The sequence below is a fragment of the Lissotriton helveticus genome, chromosome 6 (assembly GCF_964261635.1).
Source record: "Lissotriton helveticus chromosome 6, aLisHel1.1, whole genome shotgun sequence".
NCBI lineage: Eukaryota > Metazoa > Chordata > Amphibia > Caudata > Salamandridae > Lissotriton > Lissotriton helveticus.
Window position 1 is genome coordinate 1,111,418,759 of NC_136067.1, and position 15,453 is coordinate 1,111,434,211.

Below are 15,453 nucleotides of genomic sequence, written 5' to 3' on the forward strand. Positions count from 1 at the left end.
GTACTACCGCCACTTGCTGGAAAAAAGGAGAACCGAGTTGTATCAATCGACCTGGTAAAACCACAACATGTGGCCGATAACAAACAGTAGGCCAAGTGGACTCCCAATAAGTAGCAGAACACCAAGGTTTGCTACCAGTACAGAGGTCCTAACAAAGAGGCTCATCACATTCGAAACGCCTACAGAAGAACAACAAGGACTATGCAGCAATGCAATAGAACTCAGACCTCTGAAAACCCAAATAAAAACATTTAGCAGAGACACACCAATCTATAATGAAGTAACAAGTGAAAATGCAAGAAACAGAAATCCTGAACCAATTGGAACAATTGACAGAACTGCATCCGGCTACTTCATAAACTTCGATGATTCCTCTGAAGGCTTCAGTGAATCAAAGACACAGCCATCATCAAAAACCTTTAAAGATAAAGCTAAGGAACTTTTGAAACAACTGAAAGAAACATATCTGATTTCTCCATGGATTGAATTTTGGGTGGGTTTTGGTGCATTTATCCTCATACTTTGGCTCATCATGGTACTTACTTTGGGACGCTTCATTGAGGGAAAATATGCTAAAATGGACACAGCAAGTCAGAAAATCAACTTGATCCTCAAACCACACACATCCTCACACGTCGAGAAAAGAGAACTTTCTTCAGCCAACTTCACAGCCAATCCGATACCGGGTGGGGTAGCCTGGGACAACACTGACTATGAAATTTATGGTCCGGTCGAGATCCTGAAATATCCACACCAAATTAAGATCTCATTGAGTGACTTTGCAAAACCAAACTCATTTGCTGATGATTGGGACTTCGAAAGCATTAATAATATGATGTCTGACTTAGTAATGTCTGCTAAATTTACCAAACATGATTATTTGCAGGGTTCTACAAATTATGATAGATGTATTGCTATAACCACTATGGTAACCAGTTTTTACATAGATCTGCACAACCTAGAAATGTTTTAAATTATAATCAATGGGAACATTGTGCAACACCTCCAAAAGGGAGCTCAAGAACCGTTTACGACAAATATTCATATTTTTCAGGTTTTAACACAAGTAATGCTGAAACATTTTATTTTAAATTGTCAAACAAAACAGGGACCAAGACCATGATAACCAACACAAAATTGTTATATTCAGACTCATTCTTTGAAAAAATGAATACTTTTGGTTTTGAATATTGGGACAAAAATGTTGAATTGAAAAGTGTTTGGGGTACAAAAGAATGGCAAGTACAGGGTATAGAAGCTTTGTTTAGAGCCTGCATGATCCCAGAACAAATGATATTTTTAAATGAAACTGTTCAACAAACCACCTGTCTTGGCCTAGCCAAAATCAAAGATTTAAATAAACCGTCTATTCCAAAGCCAACAATGTTTAGCAATAACTCTGATACAGATGAAGAGATAGACGTAAACCATATATTAAACCAAAACAGAACACATCCTGATTGGAAACAGTGGTTGATCTGGCCCACAGATACTAATAACTGTCAAGACAGATTCCTGAATAAAACACAGGGGTTCAAAATGACCAGGCCAGACCCTAGATATCCCCAAAGACATCACCCAGGGATAATAACCACCTACAGTGTGGGCAAATTATGCCTTCAATGGGTACAAACTTCCACACTGGCAGAAATTAAGCAACACCTAACTTTACTTACTGATGGTGCTGACTTCCGTGATTTCACTTTGGGACCACGCAAACAGCGTCAAAAACGTTTCATAGCAGCCTCTGTATATGCAGCATACAATGAGGCCTGGAAGGTTACTCAAATTGAAACAGCAGAGAGAATACGGGAAATTGACCGTATTAATTTGGAAAAATCACTTTCTGTAGTGGACAATGGGTTAATGACTCTGTCCTCCAGAATTTTTTCTTTGGACAGCATTGTGTCTTCAGCAATCGACATATTATCGCAAGACTTACTGTTATTACAACACGGTCAGTCACAATTGCGTTCTATTGTACAGCTTGGCTGGACGTTACAAAATCTGCGTTCAGGCTATGTGCCTTGGCGTTTAATCAACACAACGTCACTATTCCAAATCTTTAACCTTACTGATAGACAAATCAGTATGGCACAAAAGGGTGCTGATTATACAATCTTGAGCATTGAAAAACTCGAAAGATTACCAGTGACAATGTCAGAACGACCTGTCAGTGAATGGATAATACATGGGATAATAAATATTCCAATCTCAACCTTCAGGTTTCAATACTGCCAAAAATATATACAGGCCTGCATGTACGAGAAATTGGGAAAGGGGTACCTTAAAACAACATGGAACCTGCCCTATTCACATGCATGTGTCAGTAATAAAGGACAGAAAGTGTTTCTTAGTGGCAACAATTGTGCGATGTCACTAAGCGGCACGCTTCTGTGTAACGGAATTAGTTTGCATGGAGCCTGTGAAGGGAATTCATACAACCTTTCATGTCACTAACAAGGCGCACCTGCAACAGAAATAGAACCATTCTTTCAAAGACTCTATAATGGGAGTTACATTCTAATTGTAGACCGCAGATGTTGTAGTCTTATGCCCGGGACTCCTTATCTAGTAACTACGACTGCGAAGGTCAAGTGCTGTGGACGCTCGTTGTTCCCCAGCTCCTTTCCAGACAGGGAGGCAAGGGCATGGCCCGATTTGAAAATTACTTCTATTCGAATAGATACTTTAAGCAGAATGAAAACAGTGCTTCTTCAGACGCCTACCAGGCTCTCGTCATCAAAAGAAACGTATGATCTACAAGTCGCAAGGACGACTGCAGAGATACATACATTATTATCAACTAATTCCCCCGTACATTTCGCGGAAATCCTGAATGAAATCTTAAATATTTCTGATACCAATGGGGTCTCAAAGGTATTTAAGACAGTATTTTCGATGGCATTAACACCATTCAAAGCCATACTGGGTATTTTTCCAGATTTCGTCCATTCGATTTTTGGCGGACTTCCCCTGATCTTGGGACTAATTGCAGGAATCCTATTCTTAGTCCTTATTTTTCGTTATGGCAACCCATGTCACAGACAAAACTCTTGCGACAAGGGAAGAAACAATCCTAGCCATTGGATACCGGGACCGGATATGAAAAATCCTGGGACTCTCCCGGCTTAGAGACCTGAACATGACTTGGTTTCTATCATTTCGACCAATGTGGCAAAGATGTGTTTTACCTGTATTGAGGTGTCTGCTATGCGGAGAAGAATGCGTGTTAGACACCTGTCTGACGCTACAATCGGATGCGCCGACGGATGCAGAAACATTGTTGAGCCCGATCAAGGTTCATGCTTTGTGCTGCCCTCAAAGGCTACCAATCCTGATGACGGCATTCGTGGAAGCTTCACCACTACGATTGATGGGTAGTGAAGTTCAAGATGAAAGCAGCATCGAACAGGTACGACCTTCTGTCAGCAATGCGAATCAGAATGTCAATGGAGACAATCATGCACAAGAATGCATGATTACACCTATTTCCGAGTTAGTGGAACTTTCCCAGGAAGCTGTTGACAGTTTTTTCGAAAGCCTAAATGATATGATGTTCTCACCCGAACAGAAATAGAGACTTTTGAGCAAGCTCGCACACGGCGTTCCCTGAATTCGGCCTTCAACTTTAAATAATAAAGTCACATGAACTATTTTTCACTCCAGTTCACGGACAGCAACTCTTTCAGAAGCCCCAATTCATTTTTTCGGTTTTTCGGGACACTTATCTTCTGCTTAAAGTAAGAAACTATTCCTAAAGAACTAAGATTTCTATTTTTTAGATACTTTATAGACTTTAGCTGCCCGCTGGTATGTTCATAAATATTTTATTCTGTGATGGAATGGTCTCGAATCTTTTTTCTGTATTTAAGAAACCATTTCATGTGTAATTCTCATATACCAAACGAGCAATAATGTATACAAATGCGATTACTTTGGCATTATTCTACAGCTTGAGTGCATACAATATATATGTCTGCAATTTTTCAGTATATTTGAAGAATTTCAAAATGCATTTATGTATTTTGGGGTGGTAAGGTATACACACTACTCTATAGTATGTTGTACTATGTAATACTATTCCTAGATTAGTAAATATGTCCATAGTTAGCGTGGAGTGGGTGTCATGTATTCCTATAGGTTCTGAATCGATCCCCCTATTCCTGACCCTATTCTAGTTAAACAAACCAACAAGTTAACTAGCAGTCAGCCCATGAGGCAGAAAACCCCCATGATGCAGATACCGTTATCTGACGCAGTCACACTACGGCACAGGAACGTGTTATCTGATTAGGTCATAACGCTTGCGATCTAATTAGACAAGCGATATTCCTCCAGCCCCTGATAAGGCATACGGAGTTCTCATAACAAATCAAACCTATGACAACCTGGGCAAAACCCTGCGGCCATTGTTTTGATTTCACCGAGAACTTTAGTAAAAGAATGTGCTAACGAGCAAATCGTATGACATCTTTATTGACGTATCTATGTCCATCCTTACGTCAATCTCGGCACCTTAAAGGTATAAATATTACCGATCTTGCCATATGCAAACACACGCGTGGTGACGAGACGGAGCAGCCATACTTGCCGAAGCCAAGAGCAGAGCAGACCCCGCTGGCAGCAGCCCCGCCTTCCTGACGCGCTGAGAGAAGCTGCTTTCTCCTGCCGAGAATCCAGCACCGGCGTTTCCGGGTAGCCCTCGCAGGCAGCCTGGAATATCGAGACCAGAGAGAGAGATACCATTCCTCATTCATCCTAACTTCCAGGTACAGAACTGAATAACCCCTCACAGAGAATTCTTTAGTTATTCACTTGGCAAAAACAAACTTAACTTAAACTGTAACTATCCATTCCCGCCCTCGTATTAGACTTAGGTCAGGTACACGGGGTAGGCGTATCTAGAAACACCAGTTGAGTACGTTTAGTCAAATGTATATGTGTATGTAATATATTTTATTCATTTAAAACATCTTATGGCTTAGAAACCATATCAATGTTTTTACAGTATTATTTTATACTCTTGCTTTTAATGTATGCACTTTACTTAACTATAAGTATTGCAATAATATCGATCCATTTCTCTTGTATGAGAAAAGAGACTGATCAATAAATAACACCTTTTTATTGAACACGCCCGTCTCTTCCTTTTCTCTACATTCTGATGAGACTAAGAATGCACGTACTGACTGAGTAAAATAATTTGCCTTTTGTTCACACGACTCTCGAGATTGACTCTTGATTAGGGGAGAGCAAAGTTGTCATGTTCTATGGTTGTCAGAAACTAAATCCCTTCTTGTCTAATCAGGGAAATTAAGTCCTCCTTGAACATTCGAGAAAGTTTCTAGTGAACTCTGAGCTAAGCTGGCAAACCCAAAACTTTAAGTCTAGTATCGACAGTAGTAGACCTAGTTAACGTCTGGCCTAGGCCTTTACTGCTGTAGGTATTATTCCAATGCGCAGAGCCTATTGGGAAGATAGGAACTACACTACAGTACGCTGATGACTTTAATGGCTGAATTAAATTAACCCAACTTTAAGTGTTGCCTCAGGAGTGGTCAAATGGCTTCTCTGCAACTCTGATTGGTTTTATGACACCCCCTACTGTTTTATCAGACGATTGGTAGCCATTGGATCTTGATGCACCACCTTCTCATAACACCACAGTTGGAAATCTTAGCTTTTACCTTAGGTCAAAAAGATTACTTCCACCTGTTTTCTTGTGTTAAAAAAAGGATGAAAAAAATATTTTTTTCCATTAGAATGCCACAAATTAGTTTTTCAGGCATCATATTTTCAAGACATGACTACTTGGCTGTGAAACACAAACTGATCCAAAATACTGCGGTGTACTTGATTTTCAGCCTTGGCCATCGAGCACGTTTTCCACAACAGACAGCAATTTCATTAGCTTCCAGTGGGAAAAAAAATGTTTTAAAAACATTATGTTTCACTTTCAGTGCAGATAACAAGTAAGTTCCTCCATATCTTCACAGCAAATTTCAGAAATACGTCCCAATCCAACTTCTTCCTTTGTCTTATGATCATACCCCGGTGATCCCTCAATATAGAAAAATCAGAAAAGGTTACCCTGCTTTTTGCTTCCTTGCAGCTAAACACTCAAATGCCCTTCCTCACTTTCTAAAGGAAACTCATAATCATCTTCAGTTTGTAAAATATGTAAAAACATTTAATTTTAAGTACATTTGTATATTGGTCTAGTTCGATTCTGGTTCAATTAGCTAATCATCAAAAGGATTCTCTTCAGTGTAACAGTTGCGTTTTATAAAACTTAAAAAAAATAACTTAATTGAAGTCTCTTACTGTTGCAGACATGCCCAGAAAATGGACTGAATAAAATGTGGGAAACATTATTGCAAGGACCGGAACACAAATAGGACAGACCTGAACTACTATTGGAGGGCAGTAAAAAAAATTCTCACTAAATCTAGTGGATGCCATATTTGTTGATCTTGCTTGTAAAGTTTGTTTTTCCAGAATAAGCTTCCAAAGTAAGATTGTTTTTAGAAAAATAAAAGAATTACGATCCTGCCCACAGGGAGTTTTCTTCCTGCCACGGATAGCCGCCTGCCGCAGGAAAAAAGTAAGACTCCCTGCCCTAAAAAGGAGCAGACGATTGGCATTATGACTTAACCCTTTGGCAGAAAAGTTATCAGGTTAGTGGCTTCACCTTTGGAAACCAGTGCTTCCCCCAACTTTGAACAAAGTGGGGTAGTCACAAGTTTGGTGGACTAGGAGCACTACTAATTTACACAGGTCCACCTGCTTTGCCGTACTCTGAATGACCCCATTAGTCTATTAAGGATGTTTAAATTAAGTTTCTAGTTTTCTAGTTACTCCTTTGGTTAAAACGTACCTTTTTTGTCCATAGCCAATTGATCCACATACAGAACTGAAGGTCTGGTATGCTGCAGATTATTTGAAGTTCATGGAAATTTCCTCAGTTGCCATCAAAGAAGAAGCAGATGTTTGCGTTTCACCACCTCCTTTCACAGTAAGTTTCATTTGGATATCATATCTTCCTACTTTATTCTATATTTCTTCTTGTGAAAAATTAACCAACCAGTCCTGGGCTGTATTATATATAGGGCACATTGCATCTTTAACTGGGGATACCGGGCACAGAGCAAGATAGTGCGACCTATCACAGTAAATGTCCTCTCCGAGTGCTGGTGTGAACCCTGACTTGCACCAAGAACAGTGCATTAGTGAAGAGATGGGCTGCCTTTCACTGTGCAGATAGCTGACACGGCATACATATCTTAGGGAGACAGAAATACCTCTTCAGGCGGATGCAATGACGGACAGTACGATCCTGCAGAGGAATGCTTGGAGGGTCTCTAGGTCAGTGTTTCCCAAACTGGGGTCCGAGGACCCCCAGGGGTCCGTGACACATTCCCAGGGGGTCCGTAGGCAGCAGCTTTAAAAGCACAGCAAAGTTTCTTGTCTAATTAGCATCTTTCGAGCAACAATAAAAGTGTCAAGATAATGGCAGTGATTATTTGTACTTGCTGGAGAGAGATGAGAGTATTGTCCAGTGGCAGATTTGACTTAACTAATGTAGCACAGAGGGTTAATGTACCTGCTGCAAAGAATGTGTAACATGCGTTTTAAAAACCCGTATTTTAGGTGCATAGGTCCGTGGTTACTGCTTTTGTCACTGAGATTATTTCGTTACTGTGCACTTCATAAGTGACAATCGTAATCTAGCAGAGAGACCTATAAACTGTCATCGAAGAGCTGCTTACAAACTGCATGGTACCAGTTAGTAATTTATGTATTTTCCCAGTCATTCATTATCCTGATGCTGCTAAAAAGATTTATTTGGGTGGAAATACATTTTTAATGTTAAAGTCAGTGCTAGCCACTGTGTTATGTTCTGAATCCTGAGTTTGTGCTTTTCCAGACCAAGCACTCTTTAAAAATGCCTACCAGTATGAATGACATGTGAATACCACACCTTGTAGTCCCCTTTACCTTATGTGAAAAAATGTATACACTGATTTATATGTATGATTCTTTGTTTCAATATGTGTGTGATGTAAAGTGCTCTGACATCCTACAATGGTATGAGAGATGCTATAAAACAAATGTAACACATGTGACAGAGGGTCTATTCCTTCAATATAAAATACTAAGGGCCAGATGTACGACCCGTTTTTATATGCGCAAACGGGTTCGTGAACCCGTTTGCACATGCAAATACCTATTGGGTCATGTACATAGCGTATTTCGCGAGTTGCAATTTTTTGCGACTCGCTAAATAGGTTTTGCAACTTGCTATTTGGAAGGGGCATTCCCTTCCAAATAGCGAGTCTCAAAACCATCTACAAATGTTTTGCGACTGCAATTGCGGTCGCAAAACACTCGCAATTAGTACCTACTTCAAGTAGATGGTAATGCATTGGCATATGGGAAGGGATCCCCAGGGAACCCCTTCTCCTTTGCAAATGCATGCAAAGCCTGCCTGTAACAGGCCTGCCTGCTTTTTTAAAAGCACTGCCTGCCCTTAAAAAATGAAACGAAAATGTTTCATTTTCTTTAATGCATGGAAAACGTGCTGCAATTTTTTTTAAACTGCTTTATTTAAAAGCAGTCCCAGACATGGTGGTCTGCTGAGCCCAGCAGGACACCATCCCTAGGTGGGCTGCAATTCCCAATGGGCTTGCAAATTGCGAGAGGCTCATTAATATTAATAAGCCTCGCAATTTGCGACCACATTGGGAATCCCAAACAGTGGTAAAAACACTGTTGTGCATTTCATTTAGCGACTCACAATTTGCCACTCGCAATGTGTCGCCAATTGCGAGGCGCTAAATGAAATGGTCATACATCTGCCCCTAAAATCCTTAGTACATTGAGTATTTGTTTTGTGTGCTCATGTATGTTTTTTTCAAATTACTGTTTTAATATTTGAAATACAACTCATACAAATTGCTTGGGGGTCCCCGGCTTCCAGTGGTGACTCAATGGGGGTCCTCAGGAGTCAAAAGTTTGGGAACCACTGCTCTAGGTCCTTCATCCCCCCTTTGAAGCTGCTCCTTGGGTTGCACAGACTGCGGCCCGCCTCTGTGAGATGAAGTCAGTGCATGTCCTGAAAGTTTCTTTGCCTCTCCATCCACATCTGTGATATAGCAGAAATAAAGGTAATGGATACCCTCATTTCCCTGAGGCATGCCCCAAGGCAAATGAAGGTACACGCCCATGGAAATGCGCCAGTGCACATTTGGGGCCAGATGTACAACGGAAAATTGCATGCGCAAAGCCGCTTGCGACCTGTTTGCACATGCAAATATACTCTGAGCCATGTACTAACACGAAATTGCATTTCTCAAATAATTAGCGACTGGCAAAATAGTGTATTACGACTCGCTATTAGGAAGGGGCGTTCCCTTCCTAACAGTGACCTCACAAGCCATGTACGAATGTATTGTGACCGCAATTGCGGTCGCAAAACACTTGCAATTTACCACCCTCTTCAAGAGGGTGGTAAGATAATCGCAAAAGGGAAGGGGTCCCCAGGAGACCTCTTCTCCTTAGCAAATGCAGGGGGAAATATTTTTTAGGAACAGGCAGTGGTTCCAGGGACCACTACCTGCCCTTAAAGAATGAAACGGAAACGTTTTTTTTTTTGTTTTTAAATGCATCCTGTTTTCCTTTAAGGAAAACGGGATGCATTTGAAAAAAAAACTGCTTTATTTAAAAGCAGTCCCAGACATGGAGATCTGCTGAGCCCAGCAGGCCACCATACCTGGGAGGGCCAGCCATTCCCAATGAGGCATGCAATTTTCAACCCCACTGGGTATCGCAAACAATGTCTCTGACACTGTTGTACATTGGTGACTCGCAAATTGCGACCTGCAACTTTTTGCAATTTGCGAGTCGCTAATGCCAATGGTCGTACATCTGGCCCTAAGCATCAGCGTAATCTGTATTACAGAAGGGGCTGTACGAACGCCTCTTCCATATTACCAAAATCCCCTAGGGGTTCAAAAAGCTAGTGCACAAGCCCATAGCACCCGGGGCACTTTCAATGATACAAATAATGGTGTCTGGTGCCTAGCCTCTGTAGTTAAAACATGTTGCTTATTGCAAACTGTGTGTTTAATCGAATTGAAGTAGAACTCCCTCTGAGCCTACAGAACAATACTTGAGGTATAGACATTAGGTGCCAGAAGATACACAAACTAAATACAATGAAAATATTGTGTGAGGACTATTGAAATACATGAAACACAATTAGTTACTTAATTAAGGCTACACAGTCCTCCAGATGTGTGCGAAAGGAATGACAAGACACTTCTAATGCAACACTAAACATTTTAATTTTATAAAAATATTTTTGTTCATTTTCCTTTGGTGGGTTTATAATTCTGGTTCTAAAGTAAGAACTAGTGCTCAAGCTCGGTTGTGGAATCAGCTGCCAAACGTGTTAGATCTTATCCACCTCGCAGTGTTATAAATGACTTCTGCATCGCCCTAATGCTTGTTATATCCATTTTACCAGTGATATCCATCTCTTACTCATCCCGCATACTTCCCCCCCTTGCCCATTACCCCAAAACCAAATTATTCCAATTCGTTTGTACTCATCACTGTTTCAATTTGTTACCCTCTCCAGAGACTGAATACTTGCAAGTCCTAAGATTACTTAACTCCCCATTACGTATATCAGGCTACCTCCAGTTGCCAAGCACACAATGTTTCCTGTTGCTGTGCAAAAAAAGCTGATTATTGTCCTCCTGTAGAGTGCCACCTGTTGTGCTCAACTTAAAGCTTCAAAGTGTGCCCTACACCTTGCTCCCCATTGCTCTCCATTGATTGTTCCCCAATATTTACTCTCTTTTCTTGCCCCTAACAGGCACTTCCGTATCCATCTCACCAATCGCACCTCATAACAATCTCATACATGTTTTGTAGCATAGACCATTTATTTCAGATTCACGCATAGCACATTATCTTGTTATCTATTGGTTACATAACAGCATAAGACAAAGATTAAACTCAATAAAGAATAAAAATCCTTAGCAAAATAAATGTTCCTTGATGTTTTTTGAAAATCAAATTTTCACAGGTCTTTCTTTTTCACCTTCCCAACGCTCCTCTTTCACACTAGTCTCTGAAAATATTCTGTCCTTTGTTTTTAAAAGTGTTTAGTTTATTTTGCTTTGCAGTATTTCCTGTTCTTCGTTTTACATACTACTTGTTATGCCTAGTGCACCAAAGATCAAGTGTTAAATAGAGCAATTGACAGACAGTTCCAGGATGAGACCAAATACATAGGGAGAGTAATTGATTGAATATAAACAGCTAGGGCGATATTACAGAAAGTGCCCCCGGGGCGCAACTGTTTTTTGCGCCCGCTTTGTGCGCCCCCGGGGCACTTTGGTATAACAGAAGGGGCCGCAGATGCTTGTGTAGCCCCTTCTGTAATATTGATAGCGCTGGTGCACATAAAGCGCCCGCTCTATCTTAAGGGGGTACTCCCGTATTTGCATGGGGGCGTGCCCCACGCAAATGAGGGAATCCCTTTGCCTCTGTGCCCACGCATTATTACAGATGTGGGGGCAGAGGCAAAGAAGCTCTCAGGAGGCGCACTGACATTGTGCCACATAAAAGGTAGTGCACTGTCTGTGCGCCCCCCTCTGGAGGGGGGAAAAGGGGTCCCATGGATCCCCCAGACTTCCTCTTGCCAATGGGTGTAGTCACTGACTGCCCTGCCTGCAAAGGGATCTCTAATCCAATTTAAAAGTTCAGGCGGGCTGCCACCTGCTCTTTGAAAACAAGGAGCAGCTTTAAAGGAGCCGCTCGGTTTTCACATGAGTGTGCTGCTCCCAGGCAAGCGCAAATTCACAGCTGCCGATAGGGCAGTGCATTCACCGCATTTTCCTTCTAGGCGCGTCCAGCGCAATTAAGATAAATGCGCCGCATGTAAAATGCATTCACTAGTGTACAAAACGATTTGGCATCATCGTATGGAGTGAGACATGAAACTCCATTATATGTGGCTTACAGATGGAAGGTGAACCATTGGGAGAAGGATGTCTGTTGAAGAACTTCTGAATAAGAGCTCATCTTTGCAAAAGCCCACATTAACAAGACCTAATAGTTCCACCTAAAAGAGGACATTAAATGCAGGTGCTGCAAAAAGAATGCAAACGAAAAATTCAGACAAAGGTCTACTAGCGGTCCTCAACTGAAGACAAATGGGGTTATCTATAATTTGTCAAATGTTGGACATCCACTAAAAACTGGAAGATATCCCATCTTCCCTCCAACCAAACTGCAAAGTAACGATTTCATAGTGTGGTTCCATGGCTGCATGAAAGCAACTCTCTAAGCACTATAATACACATATTCCTTCCAACCGATGTGCCATAGTCACAACAAGTATTTGTAATTGATGAAAGGTCAAGAACATTACTTGTTCATACTGTTGCCATGTAGAATACAATTTGGCACCATTGTGTCAGCTGCACTTGTGATAGTATCGTAGGCACACATTGTAATTGTGAATTCAAGTTCTTAGCTGTGGCACTCTTGGCATTCCAACAAATTGGCTTAGCAGACTTATTACAGAGCGTTCGGTGGAACATGATCCCTACTGTAAACTAGCATTCTCCCCTCTGCCAAGTTGTGGTTCCTCCCCATCATTTAGAAGTGGGGGAAATGCCTGGCCTGGCTAAAACCTCTGACCTTTCTGCTGGGCTGCCGGCCTGGTCACATTGATGGTCAACTGGAAACAAATAATGACCACAAAGAGCAGGGAAAAACCTTCCTGTGCTACATGGCCATGATTGTTTTCTCAAGAAATTAACACCACCTTTAGATGTTTAATTCTTGCATATACAAAACCTTTGCCGAGTGGGCACAACCAAGATAGTACTGACTGAGCAAAGTTTAGAGCCATCACACCGGTGGCTCAACTGAAGGCGGAGAGACCTGATATGCTACTAAGGCTGAATGACTTTGGTATTCATGAACTGCTATTCCTTTTGATCCAGTGTACATATGATTTCTCATACTTTTTGTCTGTTCAATTATCCAAGCAATATTTCTATACAACCTCTTTTTGGAGATTCAATAATGTGTTGTGTTCAGATCACTATGACTTAAAACTGATTTTTACTTCTTTTGTTAACTCGTTATTTTTGAGGTTGTTACACCCTTCCGCAGGAGTAACATAGGATCAGATTCGAATTAATGTTCATAGTTATGTCATTTTTAGAATACAATTTACCAACAGTATGCTTTCTGCCATTTAGAAAATATCAACCAAATCTCCAAATGCTCCCTTCTTTAAAACTCGCTGTCCTTCTGTTGCCTTCATGGATGCCAATACACCAAGGATTAACATTATTCATTCTCTTTCCATAAACCCCTCATTCGTGTCCGTGGTAACATGTCACACATTTCTTTAATTTGCTAATACATTTTGTAGTTCACAAAAACCATATCATTTCTGGCCAGTCATTATTCATTATGCAAATAGTGTGCAAGCGCACTTGACCAATAAACGCAAATCTGGAGGACAGGTGTCCAAAAGGTGGTATTCAAATAACATACTATACATGTCACCAAAGTTGCTTCCTATTTCTTATGCCCCAGTCTTTAAGGGGCAGGGTCAATTGAGCAATATCACAGATAAGATTTCTGGTTATCTTTTTCTATGTACTTATTCGATAAAAATGTATCATAAAAGCAGGTACATCCTAAATTCATTTTTTTTAAAGAATCAGAATACGATACAACACGATGAATAAATCCAACTGAGCATTTTAAAGCATATTAAAAGTATGTACAACGGAACCATTAAAAGTTATTAAATAATCATAAAACAGTGCATCAAAAGACAAACACGGGCACTACCTGGCTGCTACTTTTCGCAGAAGCTTTGACCTTATTAGCCATGCGCAGCCCAAATATTTTGCTTTGCCACAGACCAAGGTGAGGGACGAGGTATCCGTTTTTAAAATACGTAGTGCCACCCTATAGTTCTAGGAACTGAGCTTTTTGCAAACAAGTTTAAGCCATTTAGTTCTAGCCAACCTGTATGCTGGGCACGCAAAGAGGAAGTGGGCGATAGACTCAATGGGAGCTGCGCAGCCTGGACAAGAAACAGATGATGGATTGTGCCACCTCCAGGCTGCTGTCGTTTCATTTAGTGGAAGGGTCCCAATTCTCAACTTCATATAGAGTGCCCTGTCACTGGAAATTTGGATGAAATCTAGAAAGGGTTCCAGTTTCCGGACAGGTTTATGTTCCATGAACCGCTCAGTGAGATTCCCCAAGTTGGAATTGCACATCTCTTGCACCTGTACCCATTTCCAGTATGCACTTTTCAAATCCTGCATGGATGGCGGAATCTGGTTGACCCACGCCTCCCGGAACCCTATATCTGATAAAAGCTGCCTGAGATTAAAAATCCATTTGATCTTATTGCCTGTATCTGCTGCTATTAGTTTGCTAAGGGCGGCAGCATAATTGGACAGCTCAGGGGTCCTCCTTATATGTGCCCAGAATAGTAGAGGACGGAGGCGTGCGATGTCCTTAATAGAGCGTCTTCCCATGTCCTGATATAGGGGCTTCAATGGAGTAGAGGTTGGAAGAGAAACCAAGCCTCTAAAGAATTGATTTTCAGATCTTACTAGTTCAATGGTGTTCTCGAAGTCCCATAATTCGGACCCATAAAGGGCCGAGGGTAGCGCTTTACCATCATAGAGTGCAAGGGCTGGGGCAACTGGCCTACTTACAGAGAGTTGTTGTTCTCTTAAAATGGCCCCAGACACCCGCTTATGACTGAGGAGCATCTTGGCCATATGGGAGCTCCATTTCATACAATTGGTGACCCGGATTCCCAGATAGTCAAAAGACTCAACGGTGTCAAGTGGGGTATCATTAAGGGTGATGCCATTTCTAAAGCTTTTAGACGGGCATAATGTTATTAGCTTTGTTTTGCTGGTGTTAATTGACAGCCCCCGAGATACGCAAAACAGGCTGAACCTGTTTAAGAGTTTTTGCAGGCCACCCAGAGTTTTAGAGATCAGGAGGGTGTCGTCGGCGAATAGGAGGGTTGGAGTTTTGTCACCTGCCAATGTAGGGTCATCAGATGGTTCCTCTCTTAGATGGTCTACCACCTCATTCACAAAAAGAGAGAACAAGGTCGGGGCCAACACGCAACCCTGGCGTATCCCATATTCACCACGACCCTCTCCGTCAACTGCCCCTGTTATCCCCTCTATCTTGTTACAGGTTCATGAACAATACCATTTCTTGAGAACACTAAAAAGTTGATGAACGAAGGAACTACAGTAGCAAAAATGAAAAATGTAACTACAGGGGAGTTTAAATTGTCCTAGAGTTCCGGAAAGTTTAATCCTCTGACTGGGAAGATTTGATGACCTGAGAGTTTAGCATATTCGTTGTCCT

The 15,453-nt window shown here is 41.3% G+C and overlaps 1 protein-coding gene across 1 annotated transcript in view; it reads left to right on the forward strand.

Annotated features, from left to right (window-relative positions):
* The window catches only part of LOC144761655 (PR domain zinc finger protein 10-like), a 400,011-nt gene that overhangs the window by 315,170 nt on the left and 69,388 nt on the right, over positions 1-15,453 (forward strand). The window contains exon 5 of the mRNA XM_078646945.1: positions 6,896-7,018. Within this exon, the coding sequence (XP_078503071.1) occupies positions 6,896-7,018 (123 nt within the window). The remainder of the gene's footprint in view (positions 1-6,895; positions 7,019-15,453) is intronic.